This window comes from Natator depressus, chromosome 3 (assembly GCF_965152275.1).
Source record: "Natator depressus isolate rNatDep1 chromosome 3, rNatDep2.hap1, whole genome shotgun sequence".
Classification (NCBI taxonomy): Eukaryota; Metazoa; Chordata; order Testudines; family Cheloniidae; genus Natator; species Natator depressus.
In genome coordinates, this window is record NC_134236.1 from 194,903,712 (window position 1) to 194,929,173 (window position 25,462).

At 40.9% G+C, this 25,462-nt stretch overlaps 1 protein-coding gene across 4 annotated transcripts in view; it reads left to right on the forward strand.

Moving 5' to 3' along the window:
• Positions 1-24,123, forward strand: part of WDPCP (WD repeat containing planar cell polarity effector) — a 253,054-nt gene extending 228,931 nt beyond the window's left edge. For all 4 annotated transcript variants that reach the window (XM_074949587.1, XM_074949584.1, XM_074949586.1 and 1 more), the window contains 4 exons: positions 1,185-1,332; positions 16,117-16,214; positions 17,579-17,616; positions 22,863-24,123. In XM_074949587.1, the coding sequence (XP_074805688.1) occupies positions 1,185-1,332; positions 16,117-16,214; positions 17,579-17,616; positions 22,863-22,913 (335 nt within the window). In that variant the 3' untranslated portion in view covers positions 22,914-24,123. The remainder of the gene's footprint in view (positions 1-1,184; positions 1,333-16,116; positions 16,215-17,578; positions 17,617-22,862) is intronic.
• Positions 24,124-25,462: the final 1,339 nt, after the last annotated feature.

The window sequence follows — 25,462 nt, forward strand, 5'->3', positions numbered from 1 at the left end:
AACTACAGCAGCATGGTAACGCTTGCAGTAGCATTATGTTCTTTCCACTGCCCGTGGTGTTACCATGGGTATTGTGCAGATTAGGTAATACAGGATTCAGGGAGGTAGAGAACAAGGGGGAAAAACAGGATTTAAAGGAAAAAAAAGCAAAAGGTCTTACAGTTTTGAGAAAAACCTTTTAAAGTCTTTATCTGTAACAGGATTTTTCCTTAATCCATAGTCTGCTAGACTAGGGTTTGATTATGCTTTCTTTTTTTGTTGTTTTGTTTTGTTTTTTTAAGTGTCATACCTACAGTATGCAATTTTTCTACATCTTTTAGGTGGTTTGGGTACTTTTCAAACAATTAAGGCTTTTGATATGCTAAAAGATGGTAAAATCTGTCTATTTTCAGGATCCTAATGTCTGTGTTGTCTCTCTTGTAAACTGAAATTAAGTGAAACAAAAATAGTAGGGAAAATGTTATGACTTTGTTTTAATCTCTTTTAAAGATGTAGAGGGGAAAGATTAGGCAGTTCATAAATGTTGATCAGTGTAGCTGTAGTGAAATGCTCATATGGAACACAATCTGTGTCAGCCCCTTAGACCATTGATTTTTGACAGATAATTTAGAGTGGACCATGTCTCTTTATTCACAAAACTCTTCCTCTGTAAACTCTTAGGGTGTTTCTCATACCAGGTAGCTAGTGACTAGAATATGTTTTCAGAGATCAATTAAGGGTGAAAAATTACACAAATATGAAGTTTCTCATGAATCAGAAAAGTATACCTATCTGGATCGGAATATTATCTAGATGTCAGAGAGGTTGCCGAGAGCATCCTGGGGCTGAATGAAAACTATTGCAGTAGATAATGGCTGCATGCCAGCAGTTCTCAATCTGCGGCCTGCGGGCCACTTGTGGCCCAGTCAGCACAGAGCTGTGGCCCATGTGACATCCTTGGGGCCATACAAGTAGTATTGGATGCGGCCCACAATGGTAAATAGGTTGAGAACCACTGCTGTGTACTCTCCCATGTGCATTGCAAACCAGATTGATAAAGAGGGAACATTTTGTCTCCTGTGTTACGTGAAAGTTTTGAAGAAATCCTAGTTGTTTATTATGAGAGCAAATTGAGGATAATCCTCTGTGTTTTGTTCTTTGTGATGAATCAAGTCTAATATCACAACTTGATCATTTTTAAACAGCTCTTTTGGGGCATTTAGACAGAGCGGATTCTTCAGATGAAGCTTTTGTCGCTCTATCTCTAATATCGCAAGAGGAACAGACATTTCAGGATGCCCTCCCTCCCTCTGGCTCAAACTTCAGACACACAGCACAGAGCAGTTCTAACAGGTGAGATTTGCTGAGTGGATGTGGTGTAAGTATAGCAAAGAGGCATTTTAGCTTTTACAACTTGTGCTGTAACTCCTATGCTTATAAAATTTGCAGATGGTACCAACCTGGAAGGAGTTGCAAGTACTTTGGAGGACAGTATTATAATTCAAAATGACCTTGATGCATTGGCGAATTGGTCTGAAATCCACAAGATGGAATTCAGTACAGACATGCAAAGTACTACGCTTAGGAAGGGAAAAATGAAATGTACACCTGATAGCACTGCAGAAAAGGATCTGGGGGGTTATAGTGGATTACAAATTGAATATGAGTCAACAGAGTGATGCAGTTGTGAAAACTGCTAATTTTCTGGGGTGTGTTAACAGAAGACTTTTATGTGAGACATGTAAAGTAATTGTTCTGCTCTACTTGGCACTGGTGAGGCCTCAGCTGGAGTAGCGTTCAGTTCTGGGTGCCACACTTTAGTAGGGTGACCATCCATCCTGTTTTTAAAGGGACAGTCCCATTTTGGGGGACTTTTTCTTATATAGGCGCCTATTACCCCCAACCCCCTGTCCCGTTTTTTCACAGTTGCTATCTGATCACCCTGTACTTTAGGAAAGATGTGGAAAAATGGGAGAGAGTCCAGAGGAGAGCAACAAAAAAGGTCTCAAAAACCTGACAGAGGAAAGGTTAAAACAACTGGGCATGTTTAGTCTTGAGAAAAGATGATTGAGGGGGGACTTGATGGTCTTCAAATATGTTAAGGGCGGTTATAAAGAGGACTAATATGCTGTTCTCCATGTCCACAGAATATAGGCCAAGAGGTAATGGGCTCAATCTGCAGCAAGAGAGATTTAGGCTACATATTAGGGAAAACTTTCTAACTATAAGGATCATTAAGCACTGGAATAGGCTTCTAAGGGAGGTTGTGGAGTCCCCATCATTGGAGATTTTTAAGAACAGGTGAAATAAACAACTGTCAGGGATGGTCTACGGTCTGCTTGGTCCTGCCTCTGCACGGGGGCAGCTGGACTAAACGGCCTGTCAAGGTCCCTTTCAACCCTACATTTCTATGATTTCTTATACAGTCGAGGAAAACTCCCCTTTCCACAACACTGAATGAAACGATGCTGAGTAGGGTGAGGGGAGAAAGCAGGCAATTGCCTGATGTATATTTAATGCTGGTCTTCTTACAGCCTGGGATTTTTAGATTATTTTGACGACTCTTTTGGCTTTCAGAAGAGAGATCTAAACATTTTCCTAGAAGATATTCTGAAAAGGATATTCTGTTGCTCAGTGGCATGGCCTTTGTTCCCAACAATTGTAAAAATTCAAGAGGAGGAAAGAGAACAATAAAATACCAGCATTTTAATTAAACTTTGATGAGTTAATTTAGGCTCTTAAATCTATATTCAGACACTTAGGTAAAAGTGCTTGAGCTTTTGTGGTGGTGAACACTGGCTACTGAAGTCAGTGACTTCAGCATCTCTGAAAATTAGGCCACTTTTACTTAAGTCCCCAAGACCTTTGTCTTGAAAAATTTTACACATGTGCTTAGCTTTACACACAGGGAGGAGCTCTTAGGCCCTGATCCTGCAAAGCACTTAAGCAATGCTTATGTGCCATTGACTTGAAGACAAACACATCCTTAAGTGCTTTGCTGAACAGGGATGGTGTCCTGAATCAGTAATACAGTGTATGAAGTTAGACATACATATAAGTCTTTGCAAAATCTGAGCCTAAACATAGATTTAGCTGCCTAACATTAGGCACCCATGTTTGGATGCTAGTAGAGGAAAACCTTAGGACAGTAGCAGCAGCTGTTGGATGTTTTGATACATACAATACGGACGCAGAGAGTGCAGAGGGAGTACCAAGAATACATGCGTTTTTGGACTACTGAGCATTTATAACAAAATGATATTTAAATACCTATTTTTGTTTGCAAAAATGCAACCTCCCTTGCCTGTAATGCAGAAAAGACGGAAGTACTGGCAGCAACAAGATGTTGAGCCGAAGCCAAGGTGTAAAAAAGAGGAGTTGTAAAAAGACCCCAACACAAAGTTCTCTAAGCCCATCACTAGACTGTGGGTCTAGGGCTGCCTGATCTGGCAATCCTTAGGATCTCTCTGTAAAAGCTCTTATTGCTATTGCATCAAAGAATGGAGGCTGTGCAGGGGATTCTCATCTTAATGGAGAGGAAAACTAAATAGCTCACCCCTAGAATGGCAGACTGGACGGATGCCTATATAGGTTGAAACTGAAACATTGAGAAGTTGGATACCAGACCCATTTGAAGAACCGATGCTTTGGATAATGGCTGCTGGCAAAGGCATGAAGCCTTTGCTTTTTATAGGATTTTTTTTTCTTATAGCACTTTTGGACATCAGTACAAAAGAAAACAGCTGTCTGGTCCCTGACAAACAGATTTGGTCATCTAGATATGTGCATTAATTTCACCAAAGGCTGCATATTTATATTGTCCTCTTCCTTGTCATTTCTTTCCCCTACACCTCCCTGAGTTGTCACCTCCTTCTGTTATTCGTTTCCTAACTTACCTAGCATCGTAAGTCCTTTGGGACAGAGAATCTGCCTTTTATTTATTGTACAGAACATGTTGCATATATGGAACTAGTAAAGTAAAGAATAATAACAAGGAGAACAGAGGTACCATGATAGTTAAGTGGTGGATTTACCAGCATGAAGGAAAGTATAGTAAGAAATAAAAATAGGCAACTACGTTAAGAGAAATGTAATTTTTATTTTCTCAGATGCATTCTTGATGCCTTCAATTCTGTTCCTGGTAAAGCTCATGGTAAATTTACAAAAACAACTCTTATAATTTTTCAGAACACATTTGTTGCTTCACACTAAATTAAAAATGCCTAGTTAGGAAAATCATTTCTCAGATTCTTAAATGGAAGCCCTCATTTTCTAAACCTTGTATATGAACTGAATTTCAGAATAAGATCACATTTAGTATGCAGATTTTGTTTTTACCCTCCTGTGTGGTAGAACTTTTCTGGTAATTTCGTAATAGTTAAATAATGTTGTACTTACGTGATTCAGAGGAGCAGCCGTATCAGTCTGTATTCGCAAAAAGAAAAGGAGTACTAGTGGCACCTTAGAGACTAACCAATTTATTTGAGCATAAGCATCCGATGAAGTGAGCTGTAGCTCACGAAAGCTTATGCTCAAATTGGTTAGTCTCTAAGGTACCACTAGTACTCCTTTTCTTTTTGTTGTACTTACATGTTGGCAAATTGTCCTAACTGCTTGTATGTAATTGCTCCAAACATGCCTGAGATTTTCAAAGCAATCAAAAGGATTTGGATACAACCTATACCTCCAACATTTAGCGTGAGAATGTTGTCTGTAAACATTTGGGTACATTGCTGTATTTACATAGTACAACAATTTAAACAACAGTCCAGAACGGGAACCAGTGCCAGCATGCCTCCTATCCAGAAGTATAAATGTGCTGTCTTTCCTTCAGCTCACCGTTTTCCTTATGAAATACTATACCTGATGGTGTTATGGCAGCCCAGCATCTAGCTGTGTTGGTCTTCCCGTGTCAGCTAATCTGGAGTTCAGCTTCACTTGTGCTTCTTGGCTTGCTGACTTAAGCACTTTAACACAGGCGAGCCCAGGTGGGTCACCAGAAGTTGCTGATTCTCACCAGTGAGTCACTGAAGCTGCATAAACTGGTCTGCCTTCCGGAGGTTTTCGATTACCTCTTGCCAAGCTGATGAATATAAAGGAAACTTCTGACCCTCACTCACTGCTCCTTGAAACTGCTAAAACCCTCTGAATGCAGCTGACCCTAAGCAAGCAGATCCACTGCCCTGAAGTTTTTTGATTGCCTCCTGCTGAGCTAGCAAATATAAAGAAAGTTTCTGACCCTCCCTATTGGCTCTTTGGAACTGCTGAAAGTACATGAACCCAGCCAACCCTAATTTGAGTTTAAAAGAAACTCCTGTAACACTCTCATACATTGGCTCAAAGAGTAACTGACGCCTGCTAGAGACCACGTGATGCCAAGAAACTTTCCTAGTTCAAGTCTGGTAAAAAACTACAAGCGAACAAGATATGAGGGCTCAGCGATGATTTACATGCATTTTCACACTGCCAAAGGTTAATTTTCTCCCTAGACGTCTGTTGTCAAATCTGTATCAGACATTTTCCCCTGTGAAGATTTTTACAGAGAAAAGGAGATCTGCAAAGACACAGCCTAGGAATCAGGATGTTTTAAGTTCTGTTCCCACGCTGCCACAGTCTCTGTGACACTTGGCCAAGGTTTTCAAGAGTCACTAGTGATTTTGTGAGCCTAACTTGAAACAACTTAAAAGGGCCTGATTTTCAGAAGGTGGCTACATGCTCAGCACTTCCTGTAAGTTGTCTCCAGTTGGTCCTCCAAAAATCAGTAGTCACTTTAAAATATCTCACCGTTTGTACTTCAGTTTCCTCATCTCTAGAAGAGGATGAATGCTTGCCTTCCTCACTGGGAAGGTAAGTTTAATGAAGTTGTGTTTGTAAAATACCCTGAGCTCCTGAGATGGGAGGCATTATTTGCTTGCAAAACATCATCATCATCATCAGTCTAACTGATTTCCCATATTTGACATTTCTGCTGTCCTCTTCAGCTCAGCCTCCAGCCACAGGTTCAAAGGAACAGGCATGAAACATTCTCCCTCTTCCACTGGCCCATAGCGGTTATAAGATTGATCACTTTTGTTTAGCTATTGATGGTCTCTACTTCTTCTGCTGTTTAAAGCTAGTCTTTCCATGCTTATGTATGTATTCCACTCACCAGTGAGGTAAAGTTAGACTTCGCTATTTCATTGCCTATTTACTTCTAAATACTTTCCCTCAAGAAAAAAAAAAAGCCAACCTTATCACAGTTTTACTGCCTTTCCATGACTCCAAACCTGGTGTAAAGTGGGATTTGCCATCTTTGCGAGGTCTCCTAAACTAAGCCATGCACATTACTGTAGGTAGCTTGTTCATTTCTTACCTCCTCAACAGCGTTCATATGCTGGTGTTGCACAGTACCGCAGTGGAGAGGATTGTTGCTTCCTAGCATTTAAAATTCCTAATATTCTCCCCTATGGCTGATTCATCTCTGCAGCAGTCCTATCGAAGCCTTCAGTGGATCACAAGACACAATCTGTCCACATGTGCATAGACACACCAACATTGTGTTCAGTATCAATCTTATAATTATGGACTAGATCCTGCAAGCCTTACTCAGACAAGGTCTAATTACACACAATCAACGGCACTACGCACAGGGGTACATTTTATTCACATGAATAAGGCTTGTGCATGATTGGGGCAGGGACTGTGTCTTCTTTAATCTCTGTAAGACACCATGCAAAGTGATGATGCTAAAGAGATGTTTAACAACAACAATTAATGGTGACTGCTCCATTTCTCCATGATGTTTTTGAGTCATGTCACTTGGGTTTACATTTGACACCAGTTTACTATTAAAGCTACTCACATCCTAAAATGTTGAACAGTTTCCTATGTATCTGCATCACAATAGTATCTAGACACCATACCAAGCTGTGTACTTCACTTGAATTTCTAGAATGTTATCATTTAAATCCCTGCACGGTTCCAAAGCCAAGTGCATTTCCTTAGTTCTTGGATTTAATTTTTATGATTGCTCCTTTGCTTTTTAGGGCCATTTAGCTGAATCTCAAGAATGACCAAATGTTTTAAAATCCCGTTAGTCTTTGCCCAGAAAAGAACTTTTTAACTCCTTAATATAGCCCTAGTACTAGCATTCGTCAGGAAGCATAACAGATTATGCATATGATTAAATGGAGTCCAGGGTTCTTTTTTCCAGTTTTATGCTTAATAATTCTCTTTTATTTAATCTTCTCAGTATCAAGATTCTCCTTAAGGCCTTTTCCCAATCAGGAATTCCTGAGTCAGATCATACTGTTAGCATTTCTCACCACTGCATTGTGTCTCTAAAAGTTTTCCTTGTGCTTTAGTTTCATGGCTGCTAAAAATATAGACAAAAGTGTAGAAGCATTTGACTGTGTGACTTGTTTGGATTTCATAAATCGATAGCGCAAGCTCAGTGGAATCCCCCTGGTTTTCTAACATGAGCATGGCCACTGTGCTGGCTGATGAATAAGTCTCTTTCTGACCGAGTGCACAGTATATGCTTGAGCTCTCCCGCACCTCTGAATACTGTAAGGGCCTGGTCCATAACCCACTGAAGTCAGTGAAAAGACTTGCATCTACTTTAATGGGATTTCAGTCACAGCAAGTTCATAACAGTAAAATGGGGGCGCCAGGGGAGGAGGGAGAATGTAAATGGAACATTAGCTCTCAAATAATTTGTTGGGGGTTTGTTTGTTTTTTAAACAAAAAACTAGGCCCTTCGACTGATCGGGCAAAAACCCCATTGAATGACAATAGAGGATCAAGAAAAGGATCAAGAAAACAGTGAGCATCTGTAGGACAGGCCACTAAGTTCAATCTTTTTCTGGTAGGGCCCTGACTGTAGACCCAAGTGAACTCTCTTCTTGGATTTGGAGTCAAAGCAGAGAGCCCACCGTGGGCTAAAATAACTTCCCAGCCAGAAAAATGAGTCCTGTTAGTAACTCAAAAGCTAAGTTAGAGAAAGAACAGTGTAGTGGACTGAAATTGATGGTATTGTCCTAATAATACCCAGGCTGATCCTAGAGCCCTTAATCAAACAAGTAACCCCGGATCGCCAAGTAGCTCCCACTCCTCATCTGATTGAAGGTTCCAGGGTGATGCCCCAAACACTTTTTGCATTTGTGTTCAGGCCTACTCACCCTATCCTAAGTTAAATTGGACAACTCAGGCCATTGGCCAATGTGGAGTTTATTTTGTAAGTGCTAGAAGGGGGATTGTACTAGTTCTAATCAGGGTTGTTGGTATTTTGTTTTTTGTTTTTGCTGGTGGGGGGCAGGAGTTATTTTGTTTAGTTTTGACCATTTCACAATCACTTCTTTCCTAGGTGTCACATATTTTGTAGCCAAACTGTTCTCTTTATCTGTGTGTGTGTGTGTGTGTGTGTGTGTGTGTGTGTGTGTACACACATGTGAAATGTTTTTGATCAGAATTTACTCTGCAGATGCATATAAATAATGAAAACATTTCTGAAAGGCACTAACCCTTGTTGTCCATAGGAGCAGGATAACTTATTTGATCCTCTCCATGACTTAACACTATGTAAAAGAAAAATATTGACTTCTGCAGGCCAGCTTATTTCTGGCTGAATCAGCTGGTGAGCTGCAGAGACAATTTCCATGATCTTGCACACAGGATAAAGTCTGCATCCGCCTCCATTATTGTGGACTGTATTTTGTTTTTACCCGAGTATATTTGGTTACCAAGAAATTGTTCAAACTGCTCCTGTTTTCTAATAAGCTGCAGATTGTTTTAATACCAGTGGATTTAAGGCATAATGCAAAAACTGTGTATGTTACTTATGTTCTTTAAAATGTACATATTTCTACTATTCCGTCAGATTTTATATTAAGTACAAAAAATAAGTGTTTAATTGTTTTGAGTTTGTAACACCCACTCAAAATCCAGGTTTCAGAGTAGCAGCCATGTTAGTCTGCATTCGCAAAAAGAAAAAGGAGTACTTGTGGCACCTTAGAGACTAACCAATTTATTTGAGCATAAGCTTTCGTGAGCTACAGCTTACTTCATCGGATGCATTATTCACACACACACACACACACACTGTTCCTCAGACGTTCTTGTCAGCTACTGGAAATGGCCCACCTTGATTATCACTACAAAAGATTTTCTCCCCCTGGCTCTCCTGCTGGTATTAGCTCATCTTAAGTGATCACTCTCCTTACAGTGTGTATGATAACACCCATTGTTTCATGTTCTCTGTGTATATAAATCTCCCCACTGTATTTTCCACTGAATGCATCCGATGAAGTGAGCTGTAGCTCAAGAAAGCTTATGCTCAAATAAATTTGTTAGTCTCAAGGTGCCACAAGTACTCCTTTTCTTTTTTCAAAATCCAGGAAATGTTAAGATATGGCTGCATCACATTCTCTTTAACATTAGAGTGGAGGAGGGTTGTTTTTAGGTTCTTGGTTTGTTTGTTTTGGAAGGGGTTAAAACAAAGTAAGGTGAGCGAAGGTCAGAGCTTCATTGATTCCTTTGAAATACCTGGCTGTTGTCAGTGTGACATTCATAGAATCATAGACTATCAGGGTTGAAAGGGACCTCAGGAGGTCATCTAGTTCAACCCCCTGCTCAAAGCAGGACCAGTCCCCAATTCCTAAATGGCCCCCTCAAAGATTGAACTCACAACCCTGGGTTTAGCAAGCCAATGCTCAAACCACTGAGCTATCCCTCAAAGGAACAATATTATTTAAACATGATTCCCCCCACCCTCACTCCTTGAATAGAATATTGTCTTGTGTAGTTAAAGAAACTAAATGAAAATACATCACTTTTGCAGCATTTCTGCTTTTTCTCCTTACACTGCTAATAGCCTTTTTTGAAAGGCCTGTTTAACAAGGAAGCAGCTGGTTTGCAAATATTAAGAGAAAGTTGTAACCGTGCCTCTATGGGTCACAACTATTTTCGACGTCTCCGACTCAAGGAATATTTCCAGCACACCTCTGAACAACATGCTAACCCACAGAGACCTTCCTACCAAGGACTACAAAAAGAAGGATTCTGGGTGGACTCCTCTTGAAGGTCGAAACAGACTGGACTTCTACATAGAGTGCTTCCACCAACGTGCACAGGCTGAAATTGTGGAAAAGCAGCATCACTTGCCCCATAACCTCAGCCGTGCAGAACACAATGCCATCCACAGCCTCAAACAACTCTGACATCATAATCAAAAAGGCTGACAAAGGAGGTGCTGTCGTCATCATGAATAGGTCGGAATATGAACAAGAGGCTGCTAGGCAGCTCTCCAACACCACTTTCTACAAGCCATTACCTTCTGATCCCACTGAGGGTTACCAAAAGAAACTACAGCATTTGCTCAAGAAACTCCCTGAAAATGCACAAGATCAAATCTGCACAGACACACCCCTGGAACCCCGACCTGGGATATTCTATCTACTACCCAAGATCCATAAACCTGGAAATCCTGGACGCCCCATCATCTCAGGCATTGGCACCCTGACAGCAAGATTGTCTGGCTATGTAGACTCCCTCCGCAGGCCCTACACTCCCAGCACTCCCAGCTATCTTCGAGAGACCACTGACTTCCTGAGGAAACTACAATCCATCGGTGATCTTCCTGAAAACACCATCCTGGCCACTATGGATGTAGAAGCCCTCTACACCAACATTCCACACAAAGATGGATTACAAGCCGTCAGGAACAGTATCCCCGATAATGTCACGGCAAACCTGGTGGCTGAACTTTGTGACTTTGTCCTCACCCATAACTATTTCACATTTGGGGACAATGTATACCTTCAAATCAGTGGCACTGCTATGGGTACCTGCATGGCCCCACAGTATGCCAACATTTTTATGGCTGACTTAGAACAACGGTTCCTCAGCTCTCGTCCCCTAATGCCCCTACTCTACTTGCGCTACATTGATGACATCATCATCTAGACCCATGGAAAAGAAGCCCTTGAGGAATTCCACCATGATTTCAACAATTTCCATCCCACCATCAACCTCAGCCTGGACCAGTCCACACAAGAGATCCACTTCCTGGACACTACAGTGCTAATAAGTGATGGTCACATAAACACCACCTTATACCGGAAACCTACTGACCACTATTCCTACCTACATGCCTCCAGCTTTCATCCAGAACACACCACACAGTCCATTGTCTACAGCCAAGCTCTAAGATACAACTGCATTTGCTCCAACCCCTCAGACAGAGACAAAGATCTCTATCAAGCATTCTTACAACTACAATACCCACCTGCTGAACTGAAGAAACAGATTGATAGAGCCAGAAGAGTACCCAGAAGTTACCTACTACAGGACAGGCCCAACAAAGAAAATAACAGAACGCCACTAGCCATCACCTTCAACCCCCAACTAAAACCTCTCCAATGCATCATCAAGGATCTACAACCTCTCCTGAAGGATGACCCATCACTCTCACAGATCTTGGGAGACAGGCCAGTCCTTGCTTACAGACAGCCCCGCAACCTGAAGCAAATACTCACCACACAACAGAACCACTAACCCAGGAACCTATCCTTGCAACAAAGCCCGTTGCCAACTGTGTCCACATATCTATTCAGGGGACACCATCATAGGGCCTAATCACATCAGCCACACGATCAGAGGCTCGTTCACCTGCACAGCTACCAATGTGATATATGCCATCATGTGCCAGCAATGCCCCTCTGCCATGTACATTGGCCAAACTGGACAGTCTCTACGCAAAAGAATAAATGGATACAAATCAGACGTCAAGAATTATAACATTCAAAAACCAGTCGGAGAACACTTCAACCTCTTTGGTCACTCGATTACAGACCAAAAAGTGGCAATTCTTCAACAAAAAAACTTCAAAAACAGACTCCAATGAGAGACTGCTGAATTGGAATTAATTTGCAAATTGGATACCATTAACTTAGGCTTGAATAAAGACTGGGAGTGGATGGGTCATTACACAAAGTAAAACTATTTCCCCATGTTTATTCCCCTCCCCACTGTTCCTCAGATGTTCTTGTCAACTGCTGGAAATGGCCCACCTTGATTATCAATACAAAAGGTCCCATCCCCCGTCCCCCCCGCTCTCCTGCTGGTAATAGCTTACCTTAAGTGATCACTCTTGTTACAGTGTGTATGGTAACACCCATTGTTTCATGTTCTCTATGTATATAAATCTCCCCACTGTATTTTCCACTGAATGCATCCGATGAAGTGAGCTGTAGGTCGCGAAAGCTTATGCTCAAATAAATTTGTTAGTTTCCAAGGTGCCACAAGTACTCCTGTTCTTTTTGTGAATACAGACTAACACGGCTGCTACCCTGACAACTGAGAATGTCAAACTCAGGACTCACTGCTGAGGAATAGGGTAGTGACGCCTCAAGACTGGTGGCTAATCTTTCATAAGATATACCAAACCGGCAACAAAAGTAAACTTCTGTTTCACCACACTGGCTGACAAGAAGTCATAAAAGCAGTTTCCCTGGGCATTCTAGTCATTGTATTACCACGGAAAACACTGGATTTAAAGGTGAGTGGTTCTTTACAACCAGTCTCCTTAACTAAAAGGTTCTTCATATCTCAAAGGACCAGCCACACACCCAAGTCAATATATAACTTAGATTTTACCCAAGAATCACATTAGATTTTAGATACTAAAGGATTGGCATCAAAGGTTTAATCAGAGAAAGAAAGGGGGGAGGGGTGATAGTTAAAATTGGTTAAAGGAATCAAATACATACAGTAATTGCAAAGTTCTTGGTTCAGGCTTATAGCAGTGATGCAATAAACTGCTGGCTTGATAAATCTCTGGTTGCTTCCAAATCATTGGAAGGACCTCAGTGTCCATTGGTTAGAATGCTCCCATTAGTACAAGTCCAGAGGCTTGGGCAAGAAAGAGGCTGAAGCAGGATAGAGGCAAAATGGAGGAGTTTCCAGGGCCTTTTATCTCTTCTACCATGTGGAAGGACACCCACTGTTTCAAAACAAAACCCTCAACACAGCTACTGGAGAATCACAGGTGAACAGATAGCGTTTGGAGTCACATGGGCAAGACACATGTTCATGCCCCATTGCTCTCAGTCATTGCAGGAAGCCATTACCTATATTCCAGACAGCACGTTTATAGGACAGTCCTCTCAGTGTAGATGGGCATCTCCCATGGTCCATTGTGAGTTAAGAGTCCTTTTGATGAGTCACTCAATTAGAATAGTCCTTCCAAGATGTGCTAGCTAACTACCGTGTGGGCGTTACCCCAGGAGCAAACATTTGAAATCCAGGTAGATCCAATATTCATAACTTTAAATACAAAAATGATACATGCATACAAATAGCATAATCCTAATCAGCAAATCATAACCTTTTCATAGACATCTTACATGCCACATTTTGTACAAGATTTGTTACAAATATATAAACAGTGGTTGCAACAATGATCTATATGGTCATATTTTAACCAGATAACATCACAGAGGTGAGAAGAGTACTATAAATATATATGTCCAAACAACATTATACACAACATACTGTAACTTCATAAATAATCAGACATCGTGCTCTATAGTATTTGTATACTTGAAATTTGTTATAAACCAAGCTTTTTTGAAGGCTACTGAGAAGATGCAGCATGGTGTACTAGATTGATCATGAGACTGGAAACCAGGAACTCCTGAGTTCTAATCCTGCCTTTGTCACTATAGGCCTCATTCTTTGGATATTCAAAACGCCACTGAAGTCAGTGGCAGTTTCTGATGCACCAGAAATGCTGGATAGGATGAATATGTCTGTGATCTTGGGCAACTCAGTTTTTGTGTCTGTAAAACTGAGGTAATAATAGTCATTGACTTCAAGAAATGTTGGTGGATTAATTAATGTGTGCAGAGCTCTTTGAAGAGAGACAATCAGCTATTAGTACTAGTGATTTATTTGTTGCATAGCAAATACACTCTGTTATTATGCTGTTATGTTATTTTGATTGTAATCAAAGTGCCTCTAGATTAAATTAGCTTCATTGTTCAAGAAATTTTTTTGAAAAAATAACTTGGTCATATAAGTTATACATGTAATTAATGGAAAGTGTCTGGGTTTGCAAAACAAGGAGAATAAGCAAAGTGTCTGGCAACAGCTTCCCTACAAACATTTTATAATGTATAGTTTGGGAATGCTGAGCCAAAACGAACTGTCGTTGCTGACAGAAAAACCTGACAATTATTTTACGTTGATCCAACTTGGCCGAGCCCAGGCTGACCTTGTTTACTCATCTCAGCGTCTTTAATTCATATTAACGTGGCATTGAAAGGGAACATGTGGCATATGTGCAAAAGACCCATTTTCTGCATCTTTCCACTGAGGTAAATGTAGTACATTGAGTACCGCTAGGGCACTGAGCTCTTAGGTAGATTTATATGTATTAGATAGAACTGGTTAAGTTCCTTTTATCCCCACTGGGCTTTTCATATTTTGTAGACCATAAAACTAGCAGCTCAGTAGAAGCAACATCTTCTAAGCCTTTGGATATATATAAAATCCTCCCAGCACTGGCTGATTTTAAAGACACATCCAAAGAGGATGGACAGTTTTAAGCTCTTTTAAAACATAAAAATAGAAGGCTTACTGCAATTTGGCAGCCAAAAAAGCAATTTACAGGTCTCCACAGAACCCATGGCTATGTGTAAGAAAGCTGACCAAGATACTATGGAAAAGATAATGGGGTCAGAGAGCAAAAGAATCTCTCTATTTTGTAACCAGCCTAATCTGGTCTCCAATGAAGTTTCTTAGTTTCTTTTGCTGAGCCAATAAAGCTCAGTGTGATGTAGCAGTTGCATTATTGTGGCTTTAATATGGCTTGGGGAAAGCTGATGAGGAGCAGGGTTGCTTTAAGTTGCTTCATGGATTCACAGCTGCTTGCATAACCTTCACTGTACTGAGAGTAGAAAGACAAAGACACAGGGAAAGTCTGAGCTCTTGCTTTAATTATTTACATTGTTGTCAGTAATAAAGGGCTTTTTATGCCTGGAATCTATTATTTGTATTATCAAAGCCAAATGAGATTGTGCGCTGTAGCTGTTAATAAATTAGTGTGCAACATGAAAGCAGTCACATTTTCATTCTCACAACTTACTTCTGTCCAAAATTTAAAAAAAGCACTCGCTAATCTACTCAGACTTCCCCCCCCAAAAAAAAAAAAGCCATGCAGTGTCATTGTACCTTTGCAAATGGTACTGCAATAGAGTAGATGTTACCCTATCCAAAGAGAAATTAGTAGGAGGGAAATCCACCAGAATGAAGAAGCGACAGAAACCCACTGGTCCTGCTTGAGAATTTTTCCAATTTTTATATTCATCTCCTCTTCCTGTAGGCAAAACTCCTATTGATTTCACTGGGTGTTTTGCCAGCGTGAGGACTGCAGGATCAGATCCCGCTAGGCATGCTGATCCCAAACAAGTTAATGTAGCTACTAAAATCTAACAGTCTGATTCCACTGCCTGGGGAAGCAGATTGCCTATGTATGCTGTTGAACAGCAGAAGACTGAGGATGAACGAACAGGAGGATGAGGGAAGAACTCAAGACTACCAAAACAAAAATGAATAACTTATACATACATGCCAGAACATCATGCTGGCGGTTTTTTCTTTGAGGAGAAGGAGCAGCACAGAGTAAAAGCTCACAACTTCTCTCTTAGTGGTGTAGAGTTTTTTGGTTTGGGGGCTTTAAGTGTGAGAATAATTAGATGGAGTTCTGGACATCACATCTTGGTATCCTGGTATCTGACTGACTGCTGTTCCTTAGAAGTATTTCAATGTGAAACATTCCTCTTGTCTGTTAGAACAATCTGAAGATCTGTTGGGGGCAACCAATTTAACAAAACCCTTAATCGCTTGAAAGACAAGAACCTTACACCACATCTTTGACTGACAGCACAGCTATAGAACGATCGCACAGGCAAGAGAGTTTTCATAGTGAAATTCAGTCAACAAACAGTAGCATCTGATTAAAAAAAAAAAGAACTAGAGTTTGAAAATAGTGAATTACAGACTGCCGTGCACTTTTAAAGAGTAAACAAACAAAATGGCTTTACTGTCTGTTATATGACCCTCTGTCCCACCACCACTTTCGTCTTTTCTTTTTTTCAGTTCTACTACACGTAGGCAGGTAGACAGGGAGAGTGCACTTGGAATGGATAGCAGTGCTGCTCCTGTAATGGATAAACCCTTGTCCTGGAATCCAGCAGGTAAGAATTAACAAGTTACTGTCAAATAGGCACAATGGAAAGAAGTTGTATGTAGTGTAAATTGATATCCGGGAAGAATTTGAGTTCAGAAAGAAAAAAGTAAACTAAACTAGTGCTAAAAATTCCTTGCTGCTTAACTGTGTGACAGCAGAACAAGGAGGCAGCAGGATCTGGCCATGAAAGCACAGACTATGAAGCAGGGAACTTGGGCTCTATTCCTGAGGCTACCACTGACTCGTGTGATCTTAGGCAAATCACTTAACCTCTGTGACTCAGTTTCCCCATCATTGTAAAACTATTTATTGCTCATAGATGAAAGGTGCTACGTACGTGCAAAGGATTACTGTTGTTATTAGCAGCGTTGTTTTATGTTTTAGTATATAAGAGCCAGATCCTCAACAGGTGTAAACCAGTGTAGCCCCATTGAAGTCAATAGTTTGTAAAATAACAAGCAACGCGATTTCCGCAAGGAGGTTTCTAGAGTGAACAGATGAGGTTTAAAATACTTGACAAACACAATGACATTTGTCAAATACATATAAATAATATATAAAATACACACACACACACGTTGTGTATATATTAATATACAATACACACACACACACAAAGTAAAGAACAATGGCAGAATATTTCAGTGGGGGGAAGCCATGGCAGGAGGGCCTGTATTACCTAGGGCAGGTTTGCACTTAAAATTCAGCAGCAGCACCCCTGCAGCGCTTCAGCGAGGATGCTCCTATGCCGCCAGGAGCGCGTCGTAGTTCATCCACATCCCCAAGTGGCCGTAGCTATGGCGATGGGAGAAGCTCTCCTGTTGAGATAGCACTGTCTGTCCCTGGGGTTAGGTTGCTGTAACTGGGTCACTCAGGGGTGTGGGATTTTCACACCCCTGAGCAATGTAGTTATACTAGCGTAGGCTTATAGTGTAGGCCTGGCCCTAGTCACCAAGCCAGGTGTCCTGATCTACTTGAGGACATTTGTAAAATTGGTGAGGTAAAGATATTCACCCTTTGCCATGTTCAGGTATCACACCACATTGTCAAAGTGGTCAACATGTAAGGGTTGTACTAACAGGACTGCCTTTAGCATATCCTACACCCACTCGGCTACAGATGGTCACATGTGTCTTATAGCTGTCACTGACCTCAGATCTGCCACGCTGTCTTCTTCAAAATGCATTTTGCTATGGTTTGGCAGGGCTTGGGGAGCAAGGGAGGGAGGGTCGCACATGCACATACATCTCTGTGTAATATGTTAAATGCTTTAATTCATCCATCATGTGATAGGATATAAAATAACTGTATTCTATCAAGGAGGCTGAAAAGTTAAGTGCCACATATTAACCTTGCTTGTTTGTTTTCCAGCAAGTTCAGGGAATTTTGGGGACGTTCACACAGAACAGGTAACACTTCTTTCTCCCTCCCCCCCCATTCTACTCTTTTACGCACCTTGGTATAAACTACATCTTTCATCCAAATGCAGGACTCCGGTCAGTGGAAGTTCCACATCCAGAGGGCTTGTAAAATGGAGCCAGACCTTCATGGTTTGAATCCATCCTAGATCACCAGCGATCAAAATCTGTTCATGTCGGATATTGATTTGGTGGAGAAATGGGTAATTAGTCTCAGCCCACATCCATCTCACAGAAGCAGCCACCACGTTTCCAACTAATTGGCACCCTTGCCTGCAGTTTCAGCAGTGAGACCAAGAGTTTAAAGAGGCACCAAGACTTAAATTGCCCTTCACCTCCTAGAAGGAATTTGCTGTCCTGGGGTGGTGCAGTGTGAGTGGGGTGATCTGCATTGTGGCTGCTGCCGGTGCTGTAGTAGATCTCTGGATATGTAGAACTTGCCAGTCTCCGGAGTTGTCAGTCCAGGCTCTTTGAGGAGAAATACATTCACCTTATTTTTGTTCAGCAGTGTGGCAATAACCACTGTCGTTAAGGTTACAAACTAGTTTCCATTCTAGCCCCTGTTTACAGTTGCTTATAACGGTCTGAAACTCACCTTTTGGGGGGGAGGGGGGAGGGCGGAAATTTTCAATGTTTGGCCTGTGTACAAAAAGGTGATTTTTAAAAAACTGAGCAAAACCTGTCCGGCCTCCATCTGCCCCCCCACCAAGAACAGTGTGAAAATACACTTTTGTCCCATCATAAAAACAACCTGTGCCAAGTAGAACAACTCTCCAGGAACAACTCTGTCAGCCCAGGATCCACACACAGCAACGTGCTCCAGCCACACCCTCTCCAGTCCCCTCATGCTCCAGTGCACACTCTCGTGATGGGGGAGGGAGGGCGGGGCAGTCCCAGATGGCACAGAATTGACTGTGATAACTGTGCACCCCCAAGAGATTTCCGCGGTTCAGAGGGAATCTCCAGCTGCCTCTTTAAGCCAACCCTGCCCTCTCTGCGCTGGCCAGAAGTGCACAGTATAGAGGAATTGTGAACATTTGCTGATGTACATAGGGTACCTATGTTTACCGCTAAGTTCTCTTAATAGTTATCAGCCTGCTTTCCTGAAATGTACTTTACAAAAAAAAAATCTCCTCTCTGCATGTGTAGCTATGTTAGCTAGTTTCCTCTCCCCAGAACACCTAAGGAGTGATGTGCTACTGGCTGAAAAGAACAAGCATCGTACATGGGTGCTTCCAAAATTACTCAGATTCCCTAGAGATAAGGGAAGTTACTGTATTAACTAGTCTGGGTCATTAACGATATGCTAGACCCCAATGACAAATTACCATACCTGGGTGGGGGAGCAAAGAACAAGATGTACGTGTGGCTAAGGTTGGAAAAAAACATTCTGATCTTTAAATTACATGATCTCATTTGATTGTGAAAAGACTGTGTCGTAATGTGCAGGGACCTGGGAGCAGATAAAGTGTAGTTCTGCTCTGAAAAGTGACTGTTAAAACAGTGGGACTTTGTGTCCATTGTCTCTCAATGACTCCAAATCAAATGTGCGCCATCTACAAGTCAAAACAGGAGGAGTTGTTTTTTTCCTGACTGTCACCCTTGCAAATTCAGGCTGGGATCTGACAGTCAGGCCGAGTTCTGTTCTTCTTGTGTATAGTCACATTCAATAAAGATTTTGCAAGGTAAACTCTGCCTTTGATGATAACGTGTTCACGTGATGCTCACTGAAATCAGTGGAATTGCACAGATGTTGCTGAGGGTGTGCACTGCTCTAGCTGACCGCTATGAGCTGGGTTTGTACAGCACCTAGCACCATGGAGTCCTAGTCCGTGACTAAGGCTCCCAGCTGCTACAGTCATTCAAATAATAAAATTTGGTAGACAATTCTGTTTGATACGCAGGGGGAAAGAGAATCTTGCTTCATCTCCCGGAGCTGGGTTGGCGCTTGCAAGGAGGAAAATGCAGTAACAATGTATCTTTGTCACTGAAGTGAGCACTTATGACAATGACTCTAGTTACACAAAGAAGCAAGATGGAGCCATTTTAACGTCACTTTTCAGAGTGGAGCCATATTTCAATGCCATACAAGCAACATTAACTTGGACATTTAGTGCTTACCTAGGTAACTTGTACAGCCTGTTAATGTGTTGTTATAGAATATCACATGCATGTTCGTCCTTTGCATGATACACTGCGTGCTAAATGTTCTGTACAAGTTCAAAAGCAAGAGGGTGTTCTTCTCCATCATTCTGGGGGTTTTTTTAAATGGTTTTTCTCTATCCAGATATATTGGATGTTCTCATAAGATCTTGGAGAAGAAAAAAGGTTTCCCTTTTGTCCAGCTAATTGGACTGAATGTTGTTTTATTGAAAAATCACGGAACGAGCCTGGTAGAGTAGCCTGTTGAATTCAGTATCAATATTTCCAAAGCTCTAGGGAACGAGGCTTATGCTTTAGGGAGATGTTGTATCTCCAACTAAGAGATCATTAGAATGCATGCACTCAGAGGGCCAAAACTTGTGACTTGTCACCCAGCCCCAGTTGGGGCTGTACTCTGGATATTTCCAGTGGTGAGCCAGAGGACCCCTCCCACCTACAGCCACAGAGTGGCTGTGAAGCCCAATGGCTGAATTATCCCTCCAGTGCACCAGTGTATGCCCACCTTCACTCTGCTGTTCCTCTAGCCTGGCTTTGCTTCCTGTCCATTGCTTCAGAAGGGCCCCTCACAGTGCTGGGCTCTGTGCCACAAAAGGGGTGCATACCCAGAGCCCAGCCATTTCTTGCACAGTGGAACTGCCCTGGTTCTGCTGCTAGGGAGACCTCTGTGGCCAGGACGTTGAGGATTTGATTTGCCCTATAGGGCAGAGCTATGCCAAAGAGATGGGGGTCAGAAGTGGCCTATTCCCTAGGTGAGTGGAGACCCCGGGGCATTGCTGAGACTATATCCACAGCATCATGTAAACAATCTCCTGCACGTACATCACTACCTGTGTATTCTTTGCTCACTGTGAATCCTCCCTGAAACTGCAGGAAATTGTTCCCATTCACCTGCCAGGTCCAGAAAAATCACAGTCACATAGCCAGATATTTGACCAAGAAAGGCTTTGCCGTTTGAAGGCAATTAGTTATTTTGTAGAAGAAATGGTTAGCTGTGCTCTCATCACTGGCCACTGTAAGTCCAGCTGGTCTAGTGATTAGAGGTAGAGATGGGGCTGAGTGTGGAAAGTCAGATCCAAACATCTCTGATGTTAGAGATCTGGCATTCAGGTTCAGCTGAGTCAGGGACTGGAAGTCACGAGATTCAAGTTCTGTTCCCAATTCTATTCTACCTGGGTGATCTTGAGGAAGCTCCACATTTTCAGAGTCTCCTCTCATTTAAGGTGCCTTAATTTTTGGCTGCCTAACTTGATACAAGTAGGTCTCCAGAGAGGCTGATCACCTCCATCTAGAAAATCAGACTCCAGGTGTCTCAAATTGCACACGTTTGAAAATGCAGGCCTTGGCCTCTTTGTGGTTCAGTATCTTGATCTGAAACTGGGTCAATACTGCTTACTGATATTTTGTACAGTTCTCGGAGAGCCTGGCACCATGTAAGCGCAAAGTTAATTATTTTATTATAGATTAATTAAAATGGCCACCACACCCACAGGGGAGAATTCCCATGCAACCCTCATAGCAGAAGACAAGATGGCTGTCAACCATAGAAGGAAGATTTAGGAGTGAAAAAGGAGCGAAGCAGTATGGTTACCATAAAGATGCAGACAATGTCTAGTGTTGAAACATTAGACAAAAACCCCAGGATTTGAGCAGGTTTTACATTCCTGCGCCTAGAAACAGAGTGATGTTAATAATTATCTAGGAGTTTGAAATGGTTTTATGGGAACTAGAGTTGAGATGTCCAGTATCAATGAAACAAATGAAAGTTCTAAGAGTCTTACATCCCTTAAGACGACAGAGAATCTTACCATTCACAAACTTTGCTGCAAGATCTGCCTTTGAGAGTTGTGGTAGAGGTTATGCATGAAATTCAGCAGGAAAGATGACTTGTTTCAGCATTCTATAACCTTAGGGGTGTGGTGGAGTAGTTATATATAGAGGAAGGGGGAAACCCTTTCATTTCTCTATAAAGAGCTGTTGGTATTTATATGGTGCACGGAGCTTTATCCAGTAAAAACCAAGTGCCTCCTTACAAACATGCTCTCCAACTTTTTCCTCATCCACCAAGCAGCGAAAATGCCAAACAGGCTGGAACTAAAATGCAGTATTTACATCAAGACAAAATCCTAGCTGTCGAAATACTTTTTACCCTAAATTCACAGCAGTAATATATGCATTGTGCACTGAAGCATTGTTTAAGAAGGTGATGTGTATCTCTGTGGTAGAATATATATACCATAAGATGGAGCTGCTGCTCTGGTAAATGCTCCTCATTAGGTTGCAAGAGTGTTTTTTTTTTCCTCACTTGAAAAGAAAGAGTGAAAGTCACATGAATCCCACTGAACTTGCCAGCACACACACAATCCTGCAGCAGCCTTAACTTACATACCTTTCTTGTTGCCAGTTTTCCACCTTTTTTTTTTCTCAATTCAAATTAATGTTTTTTGTAAACTACAGTAGGGCACATACACCCGCTTCCCTTTGATTTCAGCTCCACACCTAGTTTTCTTTGCATCATGAAGAGGTTTCTGCTCATATGTAATCGTAAGGGAAGCAGTGATTCACTAGAGCATAACACTTTCCTTAGCAAAGTTTTCATACTTTTTTGTAGGATGCCAACAACATGTAGCATTCTAGGCACATACTGTTTTCATTAATTGTCATGTTGCTTACAAAAAATAATGGGCGAGGTCTCAGTTATGCACATGCATTTGTTGCATACACATTCGGGGGCCCCCCAATTTATGTGCACTTAAATCAAGTATTTGCAGGCTTGCATTAAGATTACAAAATTGCATCCCTGTCTTTACAAATCTGGCTCCAGTAATACTGGCATTAATACAATTTTAGAACGTTTGTTATACAATTTAAATAAAGATAAACAAAATAAGGTTTCACTTTTGCAAATAAGCGTCCATACAGAGGTTAATTGGAGTCAATATTTAGGTAGGTTTGTGTTTCCTTGTATTTGTTTTGGAGTTTCTTAAAAATAAAAAGGGTACATTTTTTAATCTATCATTGCATTTAATTTCTGTACGCTAACGTGAGTAATTTTATGTTGTTGTTTTTCCCCCCAGGAGATTGGAGGAAGTGGATCTCTCAAAGTGGTACACTTTGGTCTAGTATAATCAAGAATATGAATACTTTCACTTCAAAAGAAAATACTTGAGGCCTGATTCAACTCCCACTGAAATTTATCAGTCTTTCATTTGGCTTCAGTTGCCTTTGGATCTGGCCCTTCAAGAGAAAATTCAGTTAAAAGTTTCAGCGATGTTCTGCTTTAAAACACTGAATTATTGATTTATAGGCACCTCTCTCTGCAGAAACTGACCCACGGTTATTTATCAAGAGCAATATTGTGAAATTTTCATCATGACATCCGATGACATACAAAATCCAATAATCATGGATACCAGTATTACTGTACAAATGGTAATGCTGAAAGATTGTTTTTTTTTCCATTAAACAAATCCATAAACCTCACAGAGCAAATTCTCTGTAATTCTCCATGCATTATATATTTTAACAATCTTCACTTGGATGCAGATTTGAATTTCCACTTAAGGCTCTGAACCATTCTACCAAGATACTAGCAAATAAAACCTTCACTCAGGATACCTCTGTGAAAGAGCAGCCTTTCACAGTCAGCAGCATTTTTCTAAGAATGCTCTCAATTTTCGTATCTACATATATCATCTTAGTTGAATAACCATTATTTTGCCTTTAAAAAAGCCACGGATTTTAAACATCATTCCATTGGAGTCCAGATTTTAATCTTGCTCTCCTAGCCACTAACAGAAAATGCTACAGAGAAGACAACTTAACCTGTTTCATTATTATACTTGTTCCGGAACTATTAAAAGAGAAAAAGAACTTTAGGACGTTTCTTCCTTCCTACCATTTGATGCAGTATATCATGTATGTACACATGTATTGTACGTTACTGTATATACACATAGATTAAGCTTGATCTTTTGGACCAGTCAGTTATGTAAAACTGAAATCTACTTGAATTTGCTTTTTGGTTACTGTCTTGAAAAATGGTACTTTCGCTAAATAAATGGATTAAAAATTAAAAAGAAATTTTTTAAAAAAATCAAACTGTTTAGAAATACTGTGTTGAGAAAAATCTGTGTTTATTTAAAATGTATCGATTTATTGTTCATTGGTCCAGCCATTCCCCCCCACCCCCCAAGAGTCAAAAGGCTGCTGAAGTCTAACATATACTAAGTGGATGGTGGGTTTGGTAGTAATAAAAAATCCAACATATTTTAGCAGTTTGTTTGTACCAGGCATATCTGAATATGCCATTACAACATATTGAAAAGCTTATGTCTTGAGTGAACGAAACTGGTAAGTGCATAAAATTCTACATATTCAATGGGGAAAATATTAATAAAGTGAGAACTGTGAAACAAACAGCAGTTTACTACAGCATTTCGCCACACACAGCTGTATGTATAATGGATGGTTACGCTATGCATCCTTACAGTAATTTGAGGAGAGCATGTGTTGCATATGATACAGATTTATATTTAATTTCTGAGATAGATGCAGTGCAACAACAGATCAAGGAAATATCTCACTTGCTCTACATAAAATGCTGAAATGTGTTACCTAGCCAGGGAGCTATTTTGCTGAATTGAAGCCATATTTCTGTCAGTACAAGTGATGGTCTATATGTGGGATTAATCTGACACCAGACAGTGATCCTTAATCCTTCAGTATATCATAATCTATTTACTTTGCATGCTAAGAGGATTTCAGTTTAAAAATATACAGGAAGTGATGCTAGAAATGTACATAAGATCAAGAATGTTGTTTCCTAAAATCTCCGTTTTTAATAAAATCCCTTTATGGCTTTCTTGGAGTTCTGTCCTAGAAAAGTGTTGAATGGGGATTTAGCTGAAAATGGGCATATGTTTTTCTTTGTGCTTCAACCTTGTGACCATATTCAGCCTCCTTCTTCTTCCCTGCAGGTTTTTGTGCTGAATGTAGGACATGAAAGAAAAGATCTCCACTGTAGCAGGATCATTTTCTGGGTGTTACGCTGAGAGATTTTATTGACAAAATCAAAACAGATTCTGAGCTAATGTGGAATTTTTGTATATATTAATTTCTATTTCTGTTCATGATTTAGCAAGGGCTATTATCCAGAGGTCAGCACAAGGAAAGCCACAAATGGATTGTGTGCAGTGGTTCCTTCCTCATAACACTGAGGAGTACATTGCATGATCTTCAGTCACCTATTTTCTTTACACCACCCCAGAGAGGTGTCTACAAAATGACTGTTATAACTCACATTATTACATACTTGTAATTTAAACTTATAACCGTATAATTTACACTTCTACTTTTCTGTACATGCTCATCTCAGTTATTATACTTAGCATTTATACAGGGTTTTACATCTCCAAAGCCAATAATCGTTTAATGATTAGAGCACCGAACTGGGAATCGGGAGCTCTGGGTTCTGTTCCTAGCTCTGACAGTAATTCGGTGTGGGATTGTGGAAAAGCTGCTTTACCTCTGTGTGCCTCCATTTCCCTAGCTGCAAAATGGAGCTAATAATACTCCCCATCTTTGTAAGAGGTCTTGAAATACTAGGGTGCAAAGGGTTATGTAAGTGCGAAGTGTCATTAGTATTGTAGTTTTATTTACTCTGTTTCACCCCAGT